The 18,922-nt window shown below is 39.3% G+C and overlaps 1 protein-coding gene across 2 annotated transcripts in view; it reads left to right on the plus strand.

Moving 5' to 3' along the window:
• DSCAM (Down syndrome cell adhesion molecule) overlaps nt 1-18,922 on the plus strand; it is a 484,086-nt gene that overhangs the window by 321,475 nt on the left and 143,689 nt on the right. For both annotated transcript variants that reach the window (XM_014938224.1, XM_014938225.1), the window contains 2 exons: nt 9,066-9,185; nt 13,009-13,182. In XM_014938224.1, coding sequence (XP_014793710.1) covers nt 9,066-9,185; nt 13,009-13,182 — 294 coding nt within the window. The remainder of the gene's footprint in view (nt 1-9,065; nt 9,186-13,008; nt 13,183-18,922) is intronic.

The raw sequence follows: 18,922 nt of genomic DNA on the forward strand, positions 1-18,922 counted from the left end.
GGACGGGTCCGGCCTACAGATTGGGCCCTCTGTACCATGCAAAAGGGAGTCACCAATTACAATGACCCTTCTTTTTTTTTTAGTCATTGAAGTCTTGAGGCACGGGGCTGGGCGACCCATCCAGGGAGCCTCACTGGGAAGCTCATCGTCTCCAGCATCATCCGCCTCATCCCCAAAATCCAGATCACCAAACAAGCGTATCTGAGAGTGTGGGGGAGGCTGTCGAGGGTTCCGCTTCCGACTCTGAGGCAGGACCCTTGGTTTTTCTGGTGTTTCCAGCCGAAGTGTTCCATTCTCTTCTCCATCAGCCAGCTCCTCCTCCAAGATCCCATATCGGTTCTGGAGGGGTAGCTGGGGAGGTGGGAGGGGCAGGGAGATTTGGCTGCTTCTCCCAGCAGGGACCTGTTTCCATCCCCCCTCCTCTCCGAGATCCCTTTCTACCACCGTGTGAGAAGCGGGAAGGGGGTCCTCTGGTGTATGTGGGGCCCCAACATGTTCCCTTACCCTCAGGGAGTGGGCCCACCAGTCTATCTCCTTCTCGCACTCCCTGATGGTCCTCAACCTTTCCACTTCCTCCTTCAGCTCAACAACCAGGCTGAGAAAGTTGACAATCTTCCATCAAAACAGACAGTCCACTGGCTATGTCTGCCCTACGCAGGAATGTTATATCTAATAACAGCAGAGATCATACCTGTTTTGCAGTCATACTCAGTGCTCTAAGTGATGGGAATGAACCACTTTAGCAACTCTGTATGGGTTCCTCTAGGCATTTCATCAAAACAGGGGTGGTAGGATGATCTCCAGAAAAAAGACCCAAAAAAAAAGAAGAAAAAAAGAAAGTTGACATAGTACCACTGAAAACTAGCTCTCTGCAAACACTGTCTATCCTTTTTTCAGCATCGAGATCCACGAGGCTATAGCAGCTCAAATGTACCCACATGTAGGGATTTCTGCTCTGCCTCCCACTGATCGGGGCAAGCCCTGCCTTCCCCAAATGGTGTCCCTGCTCTCCCTGCCTTGCCAGGACTTCAGCATCCCTGTCTCCTGGTGTTGGAGGACAATTTCTCTTCAGGCAAGCCCTTTGCTGGCCTGAGCTCTGCTCCCCGGACACACCTGCCTCTTGCTGCTTTATTTGACATTAATTCATTTTCCCTCCTTGTCCAGGAGAGGAGTTCTGGGGAGCTTGCTCTTGTACCCCTGTCATGCTGCTGACACCAACACCTCCATTTTCCCCTTGTGAGTTGCTGCTCTAATTGCACCTCCTGATGAGGGCTCTACCCCAGCAGTGACATGACTGCTGTTGGCTGCATATACCTGAAGGGCGTCCTTATAAACTCATGGGCATGACAGAGGGTAGCTTTTCATGCCATTTTAATTGGAGGCTTGGAGCCTCTGGAGTCCTAGTCTTGCAAGTTTTCAGGAGGTTATGAGGGCTACTTCATTCTCCCCCTCTTGCTTATCTTTCTGCCCAGCTAGTGCTCTGCAGCAGCCTCCTTTAAGCCTCTCTCCTCTCTGTCAATTTAAATGGTAATGTCTTAATCAGTTTTGCGTATGCATCTGGGATAATAGCTCTCACTCAGAGGGAGAGGAGAAAATATAATATGATGTCTGACCTGAATTTTCTGCCGAAACCCTGGACTGACCTCTTTCCCTCATACTGAACTGCTTCAGCTGTCTCATTCCACATAGGTCAGAAGACAGCCAGCCATCAGAGGGTTGCTGTTGATCACTACTCGCCTGGGTCCAAGCTGGCCTATACACATTTAAGTAAAGACTTGATTTCCTGCTGTCTGTTTCTTCTTCAGTCTCTCTGATCCCTCCTCTCATCTTTTTATTCATAGGTGCTGTATGACTGAAACATGTATTTTTCTAAATCAACAAAGTAGTTTTTCTCCAAATAAAGGGAGAAGAAATGGTGCTTAAACTCCTCTTGTTTCTAATCCACATTGTGTGATGGTTTCTCAGCAGTGTGCTTTAAACTTACATATTGGCTTTTCTAAATGTCAGGGGATGTGTTCTGGGAATATCTTATTTATGTGAAGTGTGTGCATTTTGATATGAGAGTAGGCAGTGAATGGGAGAGGAGAGTAAAAGGAAATATGACTGTTCCCCACAAAGTTCCTTTTCCCTTATCTATGCTGTCTTTGTGTTTGTTTTAAAAGTAGACTTAAAAACGATGAAGGCTATCATTGTTTCCAAAATAAGTACGAGTCCATGTCATTTTAGAGTACATGGGCAGACTTAGAAGTAGAGTCTAAATCCAGTCCATTCCTAAGACAAACAAATACAGGCCAACTGCTTGTTGATACATTTTAATTACAGGTGAGTGCACAAAATTCTGCAGAATTCATACAGCCACATAAATTATTTGGCTTTATGATTTGAGATTTTTTTCCTTAATACTTTCTCTGTCAGATCACAGGTATCTGCTATTTTTTAACATTCACATTTTTCTGTTATCTTTTAAGTCTGCTTAACAGATTTCCTATCTTATTCCTACAAATATTATTTTTCATATCTAAGCTGTACTGTCATTTTGCCAGGAGTATTAAATAGCAAAAGAAAAACAAACACTGGCCTCTTAAAATCTGTGGGCACCTTGTGGTAAATCTTCCTGTTATTTTGTGGTCTATAAAAGCAACCAAGTGGCAGTAAGGAAACCTAAAAGTACCTGGCTAGAAAAGCTGGATTTTCCCTACTTTAAGTATCAGAGTAAGATGACCAGCTTCCACAGAGCTTCCTCTCAGCGCATCCCATAGGAGATAGGAGACACCTGCTGAGAGAAGGAAAGTAAGAGGAGAAAGCTTTTGAGCATCCCTGCAACCCTGGGTAAGATCTAGGGGCAATCTCAGTTCTTTCTGCTGTGGGTTTCTTGGTGAGGAACTGCAAATGAAACCGAGTTACGTGCTCTGGACATAGACCTGTCAGTACTCCTCTCCACAATTTATTGGCCAATTTCAGACTAATTGGAGGAGGGGAGAATTCCTCCGGTGAAGCTGAAATCCAAAAACCTTAAGAGATGACTATTTAGAAACGCCTTTACTGAATGTAATACTAGAGACTCTGCTCAGGTGAGCCCTATTTACACAAGAATTTCTCCAACTGGCATCTATACTCAACTACGAGATACAAAGCCATAGAAAAGCAGGCTGGGTTAGTCTTAATGTTTACAGAATATCTTTTAAAGGCTCATTAATTAGCCACTGGGAGAAGCCCACCATCTTCACTGCATCTAGGCACTACAGGTAGGCAGTCCAGCTGAGTGAAAACAGGGCCTTCCTTCTCAAAACCTCCAGATCCTGGTCTGCAGTTGTGCTGGAAGTGCATCAAAAATTTGCAAGAGAGAAGGGTCTATCAGAAACTCCTAAGTCATTATTATTTTGGTTAGTTTATTTCTTGTCACACTCCTGGTTTGCAAGGCATGCTATTAAGAAAAAGGAAATAATAGGATCCTGTCATGAGAGCCATCCATAGAAATTAGGAAAATATCTTCTCTGTCAACTACTTATATCATCATGCAGAATTAATTAAGGTTTTACTCATTAGGGCTGTCTTCTGAAGAATGATTAAAAATCTACATACACTTTATCATGTGTTACTCACTTCTGTATGGTTTCCTAAAATGGGAATGAAATACATATGAAAAAGATTTTAATTGGTAACCAAAAAGGAAAAAGCTGACAAATGTATTATGAGTTCAAACTTTTTCAGACACTGCCAGAAAAGAGAATTTTAAGATAAGAGTGGGTGCATAAATCATGATTTTAAAATTCCTGCTAGGGAACACATCATAAGTTAAAATTGAGATAAGGTCTTTAAATACCTAATAACCCCCCTTAATACATTTAATGCATTAAGTGTAAATGTGTTTTCATTTTGCGCTTGCCAGGAATGTTGAATATCATTAGATAGGCACCCAATGAGGAGTCCCTGAGCCTTGAATTTTCCAGATAGGAAGTGGGTATATGTCTGTTTTCTGCTGTTTGGTGGTGGTGCTGGTATGATGCAGCAAACGCAGTTTGTGATAGAAAAGCAGGAGGAAAAGATTTATGGTGCAGCTGATGTCAAAACTAATTTAGTTTCTTTGCTGGTGTTTACACTGCAGCTTTGAAGATTATTCTTGACTGATTCACTTCCTATTTAATGTTCTCATTAGACAAACCTGATCAACACAAACCACTAGGCACTGTCTCATTTTGCAAAAGTACATCTTTTTTCTTGAACTGCATAGCAAATGGTTTCACTAAACCAGCTAAATCGACCCCTTAGGTCCAATGACCAAATTTAATAACTGTTCATCTTTGCTAAAGTACAGTGTTTAATGATCTCATTCATTAATACATCAGTGGTTGCTTTGGCTGATTAAATTTCTTCCATCATTTTGACAGTATGATCTAAATGTAAAGTACAAATATTCCATGTAAAAATGAAACATTGTATTCTGGGCCAATGTCATAGATTACTTCTTAACTCACTCCAGTAGCCCACCGGAGGAGCTCGTGTTAGGAGCTTTCAAAATTGCTCTGCAGTGTGATGTACTAATCACTGCACTTGGGAACCAGAAGCACTTGCGTAGATTTGAAGTCCAGGAAAGAGTGCGTGAGTTTGTCATCTGGTCCCTGGCATAAAGCACAGTCAGAAAGTATCCTTAGATTTACATAAAGCAAAATTAAGTTGGGAAATGTTAGCATGTACTCATAAAATGATTTTAGTTAGTGGCTTGTAAAGTCCATAACTGCAAGCAGCAATGACGCTGGTAAACAGCTTCATCTTAGGGTACCAACTCATATTTTATCACCTTATCAGGATTATTTCACACAATGACATAATAAAAGCATTTTCCTTCCCTTAAAATGGCACTATGACATTCACGTTATCTTCAACATCCTGTTCTGATTGCTCTCGTCCTTCGTTTTTTCTTTGTTGAGAGCCTGAGACTGCTAGTCATAATATTGACTGAAAACACCTTTTTTAGGTCCTTTGCGTTCAACCATTAAATAGTTTGCATCTGACAACTTATTGCTCTTACACTAAACAATTCAACAGCTCATTTCTCATCACAGATCCGTGGGCTGCATTAAATGAGAGCGCCTAACAGAAATTCACTGTTAAAGCAATTTCAAATGCCCTCCTTTATGGGCTCAAGGGACTGTGCTGCTGAAACAAGGGTGATAATAAAAGTAGAACTGTTCAGTCATATTCGTGAGCTATTTCAGAGTATTTCACTTCTAAAGGGGCAGAGGAGGCCCACACCTTTACAACTAAAGAGAGAGGAGGAGAATTAATTGCTTTCTTTTCTCCATTAACTCTGCTTAAGCATGTCAGAAAAATTAACTTTGTTAAATTCTTGCTAAGCAAATTTTCTTTAAGGGCTAATGAATTTCTGAAAGATAATTTAAAAAGTGAATGTAGCTTTATAATCTAAAGCTAAGTATCAAAATCTATAGCAGGTAGTTAAATGCATTGTCTTCCAAAGAGTGATAGCGCATAGCACTGAACAATTTTTTCATTTGAAATAAAATTGACAAGCAAACTATCAATGAGGAAGAAAAATATAAAGATCTCCTCCATTTACTTTTTATTCATTTCTATAAGAAGAAAAATCCTGTGGTTTTACCTAGACAGCAATACAGAAACAATTGAAAGGTCATTGAATAAATAATTTTTTTTGCTGTAGCATCTTTTCTGATTTCTATTGGCAATCTTAAGACTAAGTGTCAAGGATTCATGTCTTCAAAATCAGAGCAGAAGTTGGCACTTCTATAAGTAGTCCTAAAGGAAGGCCAAAGCTTGACTGAATATCAAAGTTATCTCTATTACTGGATGTGGGCAGAGTTTTTGCCAAGTAAGTTTGAAATACACTTTGTTTATGGAGCAGTACAAGGTAACTGTGAGATTGCTAAACATACACCTAGTTCTGGAGCTTATATGGCAAAATTTAATTCCCACAGGTATCATTCTGTACCAAAAGTAATGATTAAAAATGAGAATACCAAGAAGAGCTAAGCAAAAATTTATGTTTTATATATACCCAAAATACAGTGAAATCAATATGATAAAGAGCCCCGTTCAGAGTTTGTCAGCATTAAAGGCACGAGACATCAAGAATATCTACATGAACCCATTAAAGATGTACAGAAGGAAATATTTCCATAGAAGTCCTCAAACAGTATTTACACTTTGCATCTATTTTTGTCTATACATGCCTAAAGGGATTAGACAAAAATGTTTTTTTAACAGATAAATTTAATGCAAATAGTTTTTTAAAGGCTGTTTGCCTTTATTCCATACAAGGCAATCCAGCTTAACCTTTCCAGTTCCTGCATATCCTACCCATTTAATGTAATAAATTACTTCCTGAAAAATTAACACTTCTTGCCAGTGTCATCCATAGCAAATGAAGAACACAAAGAAAATGTTTTTCAAAGAGAAGGGAAATAAATCAAAGAAGTTACAAAAGTTTTGTATTGCAAGAGAGAATTTAAAAGACATTGTACTCCTCACACTTTTCAGTGGTAGGTGTGGCCAGTAATTATCAGTCACTCCATTGCATCATTGGTAATCATTCACTGATAAGACTGATACAACTGAGGTGATTTTGTGGGGGGGTGTCTGTGTTTGGTCTACCCTCTTTATGGATAGGCAGCTTGTAATTAATTTTTCAGAAGCTGTGAATACAAATTTACTTAGAGTTGCCGAGGTGAAACAAGCCCATGCTGCTGTACCGAGTCGTATAGAAGCAAACCTGTTGTAAAACTAATTGTACTTTTCATCTGCTTTGGTAAAGAAGTACTTGGGACTCCATTTGTGTTTGGTAATAAAATGAACACAGAACAGTGAGAAAAGAGCTACAGAAGACAATGTCTTCTCTGAGTAGATAATTAGAATAGGGGGGGTGATTGCTCAAAGCTGCTGTAGCCAGGATTTCATGTTTGATGCTTACCTATCATGTATTAATATATATCTTTGTCAGTGTGGCAGCTATTTGGAAAGCTGAAATGTTTGACAGCAGTAAATGTATGTCCTAGTATGAATGTGTCTCTTGCCTCTATCACAGTTATTTCCTTCCATTTCCTCTAGCCATGTTCCAAAGAGTAGTGGAACTTTATTGTCCATAATCAAGCAGCAAACAGCTTTGCCTTAAAGCTATAGGATTCAATGAGCAAAAAGTCTAGTTAAATGGATTGTTTGCTCTCCAGAAGATTGTTCTGCTCTTTTAAAAACCAGTTGTATCTACAATGGTAGAAAGACATAGTTGGAGGGGAGTCTGGATTGTGGAGGCACAAGGAGAAAGGCTAGAGCCATTGCAAGGAGGGTTCTCTGAACCTGGAGAGAGTATGTCTAGATGCCTCCAACTTTTATCAATCCTGTCCACACTGATATTGGCAGCTCAAGTCTGTCCTTAAGGAAAACGTGGGACTCTCTGCTATAGTGGGAGGTGCTATTTGCATAAACTATGAGAGTGTTTATACTGAAAAAACTTTGAAGTCATGTATTATAGCACTGGTGCTACTGCTGTGCCTCTGCCGCACAGTTTTTCTGATGTATAATTAGTAGTGTGTTCATGGCCATTAAGAGCTGTTTCAGGCCCCAGGGCAAATATTCACTATACTGAAGATCCCATTCTATGCTTCCTAACATTCCTCATGCTACAGACCTCTCCCATACCTCCTTTCTTAATTTCTGGCACTTCTGGAGAGGCAGGTGGTGGGGCCTGATGGGAGTTTGGGTCAGAGCAAGGAGGGATGGTTGGACCCTTTGTTCTGTCACTGCCAGCTTTCACACAAAGTCAGCACTGGCTGGACCTGTGAAGCTGCGAACTCATGAGGTTGTATGTGTGTCCCCATGTCTGTACGCTGCAGTGGGGTGAGGACAGCAAGGAACTGTTAAGATTTCTCCTTTACTGCATTAGATCTCAGTGTATTGCTGTGCTCAATTTGAGAGGAAAAAAAACCTGTCACAGACTCAATCACCTTCCTGTACTTTCTCTGTTGCACTGTAAGAAATGACAAAAAGACATGAATAATTTACTTTTCTCTGGTATTTACTTCTTCATGTACTGAGCCAAAGAACAGGTCGATGAAAGTCTGTCACCTTAACTGACTTTAATACAACTATTAAGCATCTTTAATATTCAATAACTTTTGTGGGTCTTTCAACATTCTCCAGAGTTTTTAGCTATTCTTTCAAACTTCTGATAAATCAGCAGGTTTTATTGAGACCTCGACATTTAGTATCAGGCCTTCACAGTAAACTATAGGTCTAGCATTGTCACAAGTTTTCTTCTCTGTTTATTGGTATTTGGAACACATAGAGCTTTTCCTTGAGATGAGCTGCTCTTATTTTATTTATGTATAAATATATAAGTACTTATGTCTGGAAGACTCACTGCAGTGATTTTATGCTGCCTTAGAATAATACATAGTCTAATAATAGATATACGTTGATGCACGTACATCTATTTCCAGTGAAACTTATCCACTTCAACTTAATGCAAGCAAATTGTGTTGAACCTTTCTATGGATTTTGGAAAGAAAAGTCCTAGCAGAACTTATAGTTCAAACACCATCATTTTAATATGAAGTTATTTGATTGCTATTGAAAGCTGTTATTCTTTAAGGTTATTTATGATACATAATTTAAATCTTCTTTTTCAAGAGCTTGCTAGTTCACTGTTATAAAAAACACACAGAAAACTTCAGTTGTTCTTAGATACCTGCCAAACATCTCCCTTTGTTAGAAAGCATTTCTGTTACCATGACAGTTTTATTTATCTGTTACTCCATTTTATAACCTCTCCTATGGAGAGATTTTTTTTAGCTTATTTTTGTATACTATCAAGACCAGTGCTTTTGTTGTGCCTGGCAAGAAATACATTGAGATTGAGCACTGAAAGTAAATGTAAAACCAACCTTACTGTGTCACTGGATCATCAAAAAGATGGTTTTCATTTTGGCTTTCCACTACGATATGTTATGCCTCCTTATTTGACTGTTCTACCATTTTGAGCTTTTTGCATTTTGAGTTGCACAAATTCTCATGGACTCTTTTGCTTCCTTCCACAGTGCCCCCTAGGTTTGTGGTCCAGCCCAGCGACCAGGATGGAATCTATGGGAAAGCTGTAATTCTCAACTGCTCTGCAGAGGGTTATCCCGTTCCTACCATTGTCTGGAAGTACTCAAAAGGTAAGATTCTTCCAGTCATCACTGGGGACAGATGAATTCTGGTTTAGTAACAGCTACTCACTTGTAAGTTACTGGTTTAATCTTCATATTGGCAAAAGCTGACAGGGTGCAATAAGGGAGGTATGAATCATGTTTATACTGTTCTTCTGTCATTTCCCTAAGTGTGTAGTGCTGGCCATTGTCAGAGACATAAGGCTGAGCTAGGTGAACTTTTGGTCTGGATGTCCTGGAGATGTCCTGGAGCTGTGACTGTGTGCCTGTGTTAGCTGTGGCCTTAGTCAGAGAGTTACGAAATGGATGGCTGAGAGAAAAGAGATGCTACTGTAATTTAAACAACCTCAGAACAAGGTTCACAGGCAGTATTTGGCTGATTTCTCCTTCCTCCTCCCTTCCCCCCCACCACTTCAAAGTCCACAGTAACATGGCCAATTCCCCCCCCCCCACTTCAAAGTCCACAGTAACATGGCCAATCATATCTTTTCAGCAAAGAAGAAAGGTCAGGTAGCATTAGCATAAGCAGTAATTCAGTATGCGCTTTACATAATGCTTTAACATTTTCTTCTCATGTAACAGAGCATTAAAACTGGCCCCACTTGACCCTCCGTAACCATAGGAAATTGACAGCTTTTTAATTAAAATGTTCTGCCTGCTAGATTGTGTCTTCTGGTCAGTTGTCTTCTGGTAGCTTTTAGCAAGAAAACAAATTCTCCAAATTCTGTATGCAATCTAAATGAGTTAACTCTTTAAAAAGCCAAACTAGGTGCTGTTGAGAAGAAATCCTTATGTCATGTCATTTTTGGTTTCTTTAGGATCTAAGTCCAAATGATATTTTAAGAAAAAGGTGAGGGAAGAGAAATGTTCATGTTCAATCTATTTTTGCTTTTATTAATAAATTCTGGTTTGTGGCAAGAAGAATGCAGAGCTTCGATTGCTATTAATCTCAACGGTGTATGTGTTATTAATTTCAATTGCCATTAATCTCAACGGTGTATGTGTTATTAATTATGAACATAGGTCAAAAAGAAGTAATTCTGTTTCATTGTGTTTGTGTGCTGAAGGAGGCCAAGCCAAGCTAGCTGTGTTGTAATTAACTGCAAAAAGATAAGCAGGCCATCTTAATAAAACAGAAAAGAATAATGGTTTGATTTTAGTGGCATTCTACCATCAAGTGACTGTTTTTAAGGGTTTCCATTAACAGCTCTGAAGTTTTCAAGTCAGAGACAGCTTCAGTAGATATGTGATGTAGGCAAAGCCATCAAACTGCAGTTTCATTTTTTGGCCAAAATAACTCTGGGTGATAAGGTCGGTATTTTTACAAAAGCCTATATTTTGCTAATGGATGACTACAATTTCAATACCTAATTGAGCTAAGGTGCTGTCCAGGCCTATAGGATGTGTTCTACGTCTTGCTTTGAAGAGATACATTATATAATTGGTTTGTGAGCAAGGTCTGTATCAAATTCTGAAATAATTACTGAGATGAGGCCATCAGGAGTAAAACAATCACATCATAGCTTATCTGTAGGTACCACAACAGAGTAGAAAGAGCATCTGTACATCTGTAGGTAAGTTGGCATCATTGGCTTTTAATGTCAGTGAAAAATGGGAGAAGGAGGTTCATTATTTTTTATGGTACATCGGCATGGACAGTTAATGGAAATGGACTTTCTTTTTTTTTATGGTACGTTGGCATGGACAGTTAATGGAAATGGACTTTCTGCCTCTAAAGAATAATGACAGTGATCAGTACTGACACCTCATAATCAGCAAGAATCTGTTGTTTTAAGTCCTTCGGACTTAAAGAGGCAACAGGCACACACTGAAACACAGGAGGCTGGGTATAAGGAAGCACTTTTTTACTGTGAGGTTGACTGAGCACTAGCACAAGTTGTCCAGAGAGGTGTAGTCTCATTCTTGGAGATATTTCAAAAACCATCTGGACATGGTCCTGGACAACCAGATTTAGGTGGCCCTGCTTAAGTGGAAGGGTTGGACTACATGACCTCCAGAAGTCCCTTCCAACCTCAATCAGTCTGTGATTCATGAGCATGTAGTGCTCTTGCAGATTCATCCATGCATTTGTGCGATAAGTTGTTGTCGCTTCTCAGGAAGAAACCATCTGGACATGGTCCTGAACAACCAGATTTAGGTGGCCCTGCTTAAGTGGAAGGGTTGGACTACATGACCTCCAGAAGTCCCTTCCAACCTCAATCAGTCTGTGATTCATGAGCATGTAGTGCTCTTGCAGATTCATCCATGCATTTGTGCGATAAGTTGTTGTCGCTTCTCAGGAAGACTTTGGATGTAATCACAGTAATAGTCTGTGTGAAGAGTAAGAAGCCTTTGCAAACTGTTATGCAAAATTTGGCCCAGCTGTAGCAATCCTCAGGAGTGTCAGCCCTTTCCCTTCTGTCAACACCAAATTGTCCCCAGAATTTTTCATGTGACAAAATGCAGGAAGTGAGTGCTTGCTTCTATCTACTTGGGCAATCAATTGCAGACAGGTAGAGTCAGTGAAGCAAAAATGTGCCTTTCAAATAAATGACAGGAAAAATGGCTTATTAAAGAAAAAAAAATAGGCAAAGGGGAAGTGGGATATGCATGTGACTAAATAAGTTGAAAAATCAACACTGACAACTGATTTTTGTGAAAACATTATCCCTTTAACATTTCTAAGTTCACAGTGTCAGCCACTAGACCTTCGGGGTAATTGTAAGTCCCTGAAGCAATCTCATCTAGTACTAGAAGGATTTTTAGTATGCATGTCTGGTCTTTTTTGATATTGTAGATGTTGTATTCCTAGGTTGTTATAGCTTGCTATTTTATACTAAATCATTCCCCATAGTATTTATTCACCGTATTTCCTCTTGGGCTGACTCAGCCAACTGCGTATAGTAATTAATGCTGACAGATATTAACTTCGTGTACAGAAAGTGGTATAAGCGAATTCCATTGAAGAAGACTACCTCTGAAAAATCTTGTCTCCTTCAGCCAAAGTAGGTTGTAAAACCCTTTGTTACAAGAACCTTATCTTAATATACACTTACAGAGTCCCTAATGCTGTAGAACCTGAACTTGTGGTGAGACTCTGGACAGCACAGCGTGATGACAGTATGGCAGTATGCTGTTCTCTATTCCCTAAATCACCCAGTATCTTATTTTGAAGGAAAAGTAGGTTCTTTCTTAAAACAAAAGTTGATACAGAAGTCTTAGGCTTCTTGTCTTTTCATGGACCTTCCATTTTTATATTACCACCAGACATGGTACCTCATGACTGATCAACGGTCTGAGCTTTTTGTTTGTTTCTTTCTTTGTTCAGTTTCTTTCTTTTTTTTCCAGTTCAAATAAATATTGGCTACAAACACAGCGGAGCAGAGTTTTTATGTGTCAACAGTCAGTCAGCTGTAGGAGGAAACAAGCAACACAATCACTGACGTGGTTTTCCACGTTACCCAGAGTTTTATAAACAAGGTCCTAGAGTTCTCTTGAGTATGCTATGTTTACTACAGCAGACATCCCTCTTAGTCATAAGAAATTCATTTGGTGTATGCATTAAGGATGCATATTTGTATGGTTGTTCATCTGTAATTGTCAATAATTTATCAGCCTCTAAATGTACAACAAATGTGCCTTTTTACCCATGAGCGGTCTGAAAATCTCCTTCATTTTCTCTCTCCCCCTTTCTGCTTCTGCCAGAAGCCATTCATATTTTAATTGAATTGAGCATCTAAGAACAGGAAGCTATAGTTTCTGACTTATTTTTGAAAAAAACTGAGGTACTTTCCTTCCCGACTAACTTGTTTCCATGGGGGTTCTCCTTTAGGTGCTGGGGTTCCTCAGTTCCAGCCAATTGCATTGAACGGTCGTATCCAGCTTCTCACAAATGGCTCCTTGCTGATTAAACATGTGCTGGAAGAAGACAGTGGATACTACCTCTGCAAGGTCAGCAATGATGTGGGAGCAGACGTCAGCAAGTCCATGTACCTCACTGTTAAAAGTAAGAACTAAAACACTTCTCTGTGATCCAGATATTACTGTTGAGTGAAAAAGGCTTGTCTACTGCATCACTAGTTTGGAGGGAGGGAGGGAAGGGGTTGGTTTTCTTGGTTTTAATTTCATGTTGGCATTCAGCTGCATGTGGTACCACCTGGAAGTTAGTATGGTTAATAAAAACCATTATTTAGTAGTGGGAGAAAAGGGGACTTAAAGATGAAAAGGATTAATATCTCATTTCAAAAATTTGCATCATGTCTATGAGGTACAGCTGAGTAACAAAGTGAAAGTAAGAAAATTTTTTGGTCAAAGGTAAAAAAAACAATAACAAAAGAGAAATACACACAGCAACTGTTACAAATCTCAGAAGTTGTAGAAAATATGGATTAAAAAGTCCCATCATCAATTCTTAAGATACCATAAATAGATACTATAGGTACAATGTAGTAGATACCACAAGATGCTGTAAGATACTGTAAGATATTATAGATACAGCCACAGTAGTTAGTTTAACTTAGCCACTAGCAGATGGCTTTCAGAAAATGCATGTAATTCTGTTGAATCTGGAGTGCGTGGACAATGACCTCAATGTATATGTACTTACTAGGCACAGGAAACAAAAGCAATCTAGTTTTTAGATGCATGGGGAAAGGGTTGGTTTTCTTGGTTTTAATTTCATGTTGGCATTCAGCTGCATGTGGTACCACCTGGAAGTTAGTATGGTTAATAAAAACCATTATTTAGTAGTGGGAGAAAAGGGGACTTAAAGATGAAAAGGATTAATATCTCATTTCAAAAATTTGCATCATGTCTATGAGGTACAGCTGAGTAACAAAGTGAAAGTAAGAAAATTTTTTGGTCAAAGGTAAAAAAAACAATAACAAAAGAGAAATACACACAGCAACTGTTACAAATCTCAGAAGTTGTAGAAAATATGGATTAAAAAGTCCCATCATCAATTCTTAAGATACCATAAATAGATACTATAGGTACAATGTAGTAGATACCACAAGATGCTGTAAGATACTGTAAGATATTATAGATACAGCCACAGTAGTTAGTTTAACTTAGCCACTAGCAGATGGCTTTCAGAAAATGCATGTAATTCTGTTGAATCTGGAGTGCGTGGACAATGACCTCAATGTATATGTACTTACTAGGCACAGGAAACAAAAGCAATCTAGTTTTTAGATGCATGTTAGCTATAATTCCTTCAAACATGAGCGCAGCTGAGAATACACAGGAAATAATATCACAAAAAAAATAATCTGTAGAGCTAATATAATTTTTCACTAGAGAAAAAAAGACACTATTGACACTCCACCATGCCAAATGTTCCTGGATGACCTATTAGATCAGTATTGAAGGAGGTCACCAAGCCATGCACTTTCATATTTGTAGGAATTTTGAAGGTTGACTGAGTGCTTTGAAGTTCTGAGTTGTCAATAAGCTTTAAAAAGGTTTGCTCTTGAAAGTAAAAAGACTTTTTTTCCTGAAAGGAAGGAAAATCCAACTTATTCTCCATTGGAGAGCTATTCTTTAGACCACTACTGTTTAGTTTTTGTTTGTTTCTTGTCAGAGAATGAATAACAAAGTTCTTTGAAAGAAAGAGTGTCAGCTTAGTTAGATTTGCAAGCCCCAGTTCCTCAGATGTCCTCTTCACCCTGACTTACCATAGTGGCTTTGTCTTCTGAAAAATAACATGGTATCCCAACCTCTCAAGCATGTATATTAATTGCATACATTTTCTGTGGATCAGGAGAAGTTCCAGCTTCTGTGTTTTCCGTAACTGGCCATTTTGGGGCCAATCTTCAACTGTAGTAGCAATGCATTGCTGTAATATGCTAGAGAAAAAACAGCTTTCCTCTGGTTGGCAGCTATGCACACTGCCTGTCTGATCACGGCATGCAGTTTCATGTGTGATAAAAGAGCATCCCTTATCAAATAGGAGCAGGAGCTTCCCTGGAGAGTCAGTTGCTGTTTGAATCTAATGAAAAGCCCTCCGGCTCTGAGATAGCAAGCAAGCACGTCTGCACACCCTCACACATCCACACTAGCACACGTACTGCTCCCAGCATGGCTGTGAGAGCAAACGCTGTTAGCGTGTTAGTGCGTGCGTAGAAGAGGCAGAGCTTTAACTGTAATTAAGCACACATTAAGGACAAACTGCTTTGAGGAGTGACTTGAGTGGAAGTGTTCTGTGATGGGTTTCAGGTATAGCTGGATCCCCTGTTCTGGTGGCGTGATTATGGCACATAATACTTGCACTTGGTCAGGTGAAGTGACTCCAAAGTGAGGGCCTGGACCAGCCCTTATTCTCTTTGGTACTGTATCTTGTATTTGTTGCTTTATTTTTTCCTATGGTTATTCTGGCTCCTTCTCCCTCTCAGCCACAAGCCTCTTTCTGGACCCTAGTCCTCAGGGACAGACCTACTACTAGATAAAAACCTCAGGCTTCCTTCATGAAATTTACAGTGTTATTAATTAATTGATCCTGATCCCCAAGGTCACTCTAAATGCCACCTTTACTCAGAGGCAGAATATGATGAGACCTGGCCGAGGCAGTTGTTTCTGGGTAACAAAGTCAGTAAGTAAGAAACAGCCTTCCAAAACATAAACAAAGATTAGCATCAATACATTTTGGTGTGACTTCCTCATGACAAATTGCCTTCCCACCTTCATTCAGTCTATATGTGGGTTGTCCATGATCAGCAGCTCAAATCATCTGATAAAAAAGTAAGTGGACAGAATAAACATTGACCTAATATGCTTCCATGACTTGCTACATTTAAAATTGACTGACTTTTTCGTAGTGAAAAGCCAACTCAAGCTATAAACCCTCTTGGCTTGCTTAATGAGACTCTTAATGGTAAGTCATTCCAGATACACATTTATTTAATGCTTCAGTGTTTGTTGTGTGACATCTTAATGTCAGGGAAACTGGTCCAACTTCTTGGTTGAAGGTGGCGTGTTGAGGAGGGAGTGCAAAGTAAAAAGATGAGAGGAAAAGAAAGAGGCTTCAGGAATACTAAAAGAAATGTGAAAAGAAAGAACTGCCAGAGCTGATGCACAATCAGGAATCACAGGGCTAGAATGGCAACTGTGAAAAGCTGAGAAACTTCATCTAAGAGCTATTATCCTTCTCCCTTTCCTTTCAAGAAATGTACATAAAAATCATGATCAGTGATTTTGTCATCTTCTGACCCAAGGATAAGTATTTCTCAAATTCCTTATTCACCAAGACACACAATATTAGAAAATTATGAGAGAGATCTGGAATAAGGAATCTAGTGCTGTCTTGAGAAATGACTCCTGGTGCTTGGGATGAGAAGACTTCTAAAGAATTTCTATAAAGGATAATGAGCCTTTAACATGAAGGGAAGAACTAAAATTATTTAAAGGTTGCCTGGGAGTCACAAGGGAAGAGATGTCTGCTTAAAATGGACTGCCTGCCTGCCTTCATCTGAATAAATGTCACACTTCCTAATTCCACTTTAGGGGCTATATATAACATAATAGAACAGTATTGCGAAAATTTTCCCTCTTGAAAAGCAAGCTTTCATTAAGGTATGTATGTTCCTATGTAAATAATCTGTTTGAGGCAGTCATGTTAGCCCTGCCCCTTCCTAAATCCATCACTTATTTTCGTGTCAGTATGGAGACAAAGGTTTAATTTGATCACCAAAACATTTCCGACAAATCCTGTCTGCCAAGAAAACAGAATTGCTTCATTCACTTTCCTCTCAAATATGCTTCTTAACTATTTGCATGTATGTATTTAATACATAAACCTAAAGCTGTCAGTCAGACCCACACCTCCTTCCAGTAGGAACACCCTAATCTCAGCTAAAACTTTTACTGCTAAATTTCACCACTTAAACATTAAAATCAATTAATCAAACAAACAAACCAAAAAACCCCCAAACTTTTAAAATTGTTATCTATGACAAGAGCTGGTGTAATAACAGAAGAAGGGGCTGTTTGGGAAAGGGACCCTCATTACGGTGTAAGTCACCTCATCAAGGTGAGTCTAGTGACCAGTTCCTGCAGCTTCCCTGGGTCTTGGCTGTGGTATTTCACCACTCTGTGCCTCTGCTGCCCCTGCCTCCTTTAGTGCCTCTCGTCCACATAGACCATGATCTATTCCTGGCAAGATTTATTTTTCTCCATCTTCAGACAACTCATGGAGCAAAGAGGTGCCAATCACATAACTAGCTAATATTGCAAAAGAAATAAAAGATAATAGTAGTTATAAACACTAACAAGCCCCAAAGATGCTTATGAAGGGAGATTCTGATAGTAAAGCTATTTCCTCCACTGCTAGCTAATAGTTATTCCAGCATACAGATGAAGCACTGCAGCATTTGTTTATTAAAATGGATAGAAGTCTATGCCTGGCTCCCTCTGTGAAACTTTATTTGGGCAGGACAAAGGCAGACTCCCCATGTGGCCAGTCAAATGACCTTGCTTTGCTGCAACACCTGAAGTAAAGCCAGCAAACTGTGATGGAGAACTCACTGTGCTCTGCTCACCAGGGTGCCTCTAAATACTAATTTTAGTCTTTAGCAATGTAATTCTTTGTCGAGAATATAGGAATGTCAAAATCCGTCCAATTGCTACACTTCCTTGCATACGAAAAGAATAGCATTAAAAATCTGTATATCCCACAAGATGTCAGTAAGGGTGATATTGCCTGTTCTGCTTTTGCAAAGATAGATTATCCATGATATATTGCAAAGGGAGATCAGGGAGTGTAGTGACAGGACAAGGGGTAATGGTTTTAAACTGAAATAGGGTAGATTTAGATATTAGGAAGAAATTATTTAGTGTGAGGGTGGGAAAAGGTTGCCCGGAGAAGCTGTGGATGCCCCATCCCTGGAGGTGTTCAAGGCCAGACTGGATGGGGCTTTGAGCAACCTGGTCTAGTGGGAGGTGTCCCTGCCGATGGCGAGGAGGTTGGAACTCGATGATCCTCAAGATCCCTTCTAACTCTAACCGTTCTTTGATTCATTCTAAGATAAAAGTCATCATCTCTAACACCTTAAAAAAATACTCCTAGGAAAAATAGCAATCATACTATATAAAGTTCACCTGAGCACAGGTATTTTGATATTTCTTATTCTGTCCTTGCTCCATTTTTCACAGTCCCATGGTCTGTAAACAGTATTTTCTGTGGTAAAACAAAACAAAGTCCCCTGATCTGATTGTGTACTGTGTTTCACTGTTTTCTTCTGCTGACATTCTTCCATCTTTAAACAAAGAGTTTTTTCATTTATTTACTTCTTCATACTTATTTTGCTGTTATCTCAGGTAGAGTGCACTTCTGTCCAATGGACAAATTTGGCCCAAATTGGTAAAATTCTCTAGCTGGATTACTTGCATAAAAGGTAAAAGGAAATAAACGCATAAATAATTTCCATGGACTGAAACTACTCGTGTATTCCAAAGTATTCTTATGCATAAGCTGGCAAGCTGCCCTTGCCTATCTTTGCCCTTACCCTCACCACCTATTTTTTGCAAAAAACAGGCAAAACCTGTGTTAAATATGAGTATGTGAATGAACTACAGTACAGCTCAGTTTAAAGTCCAAGTCAGTGATGGTGGATTGTAATACTCTTTGTTTTACTTATTTATTTTCATTAAACGCACAGTCTAAAAGATGCTGTAAGAAAGCTGTGGCAAATCTTTGAAATGAAAATTCTCCCTAGACAGAAGTACTTTCTCTTGTTAGTAAAGCAGCCCAT

Source organism: Calidris pugnax, unplaced genomic scaffold, assembly GCF_001431845.1.
Source record: "Calidris pugnax isolate Ruff unplaced genomic scaffold, ASM143184v1 scaffold25, whole genome shotgun sequence".
NCBI lineage: Eukaryota > Metazoa > Chordata > Aves > Charadriiformes > Scolopacidae > Calidris > Calidris pugnax.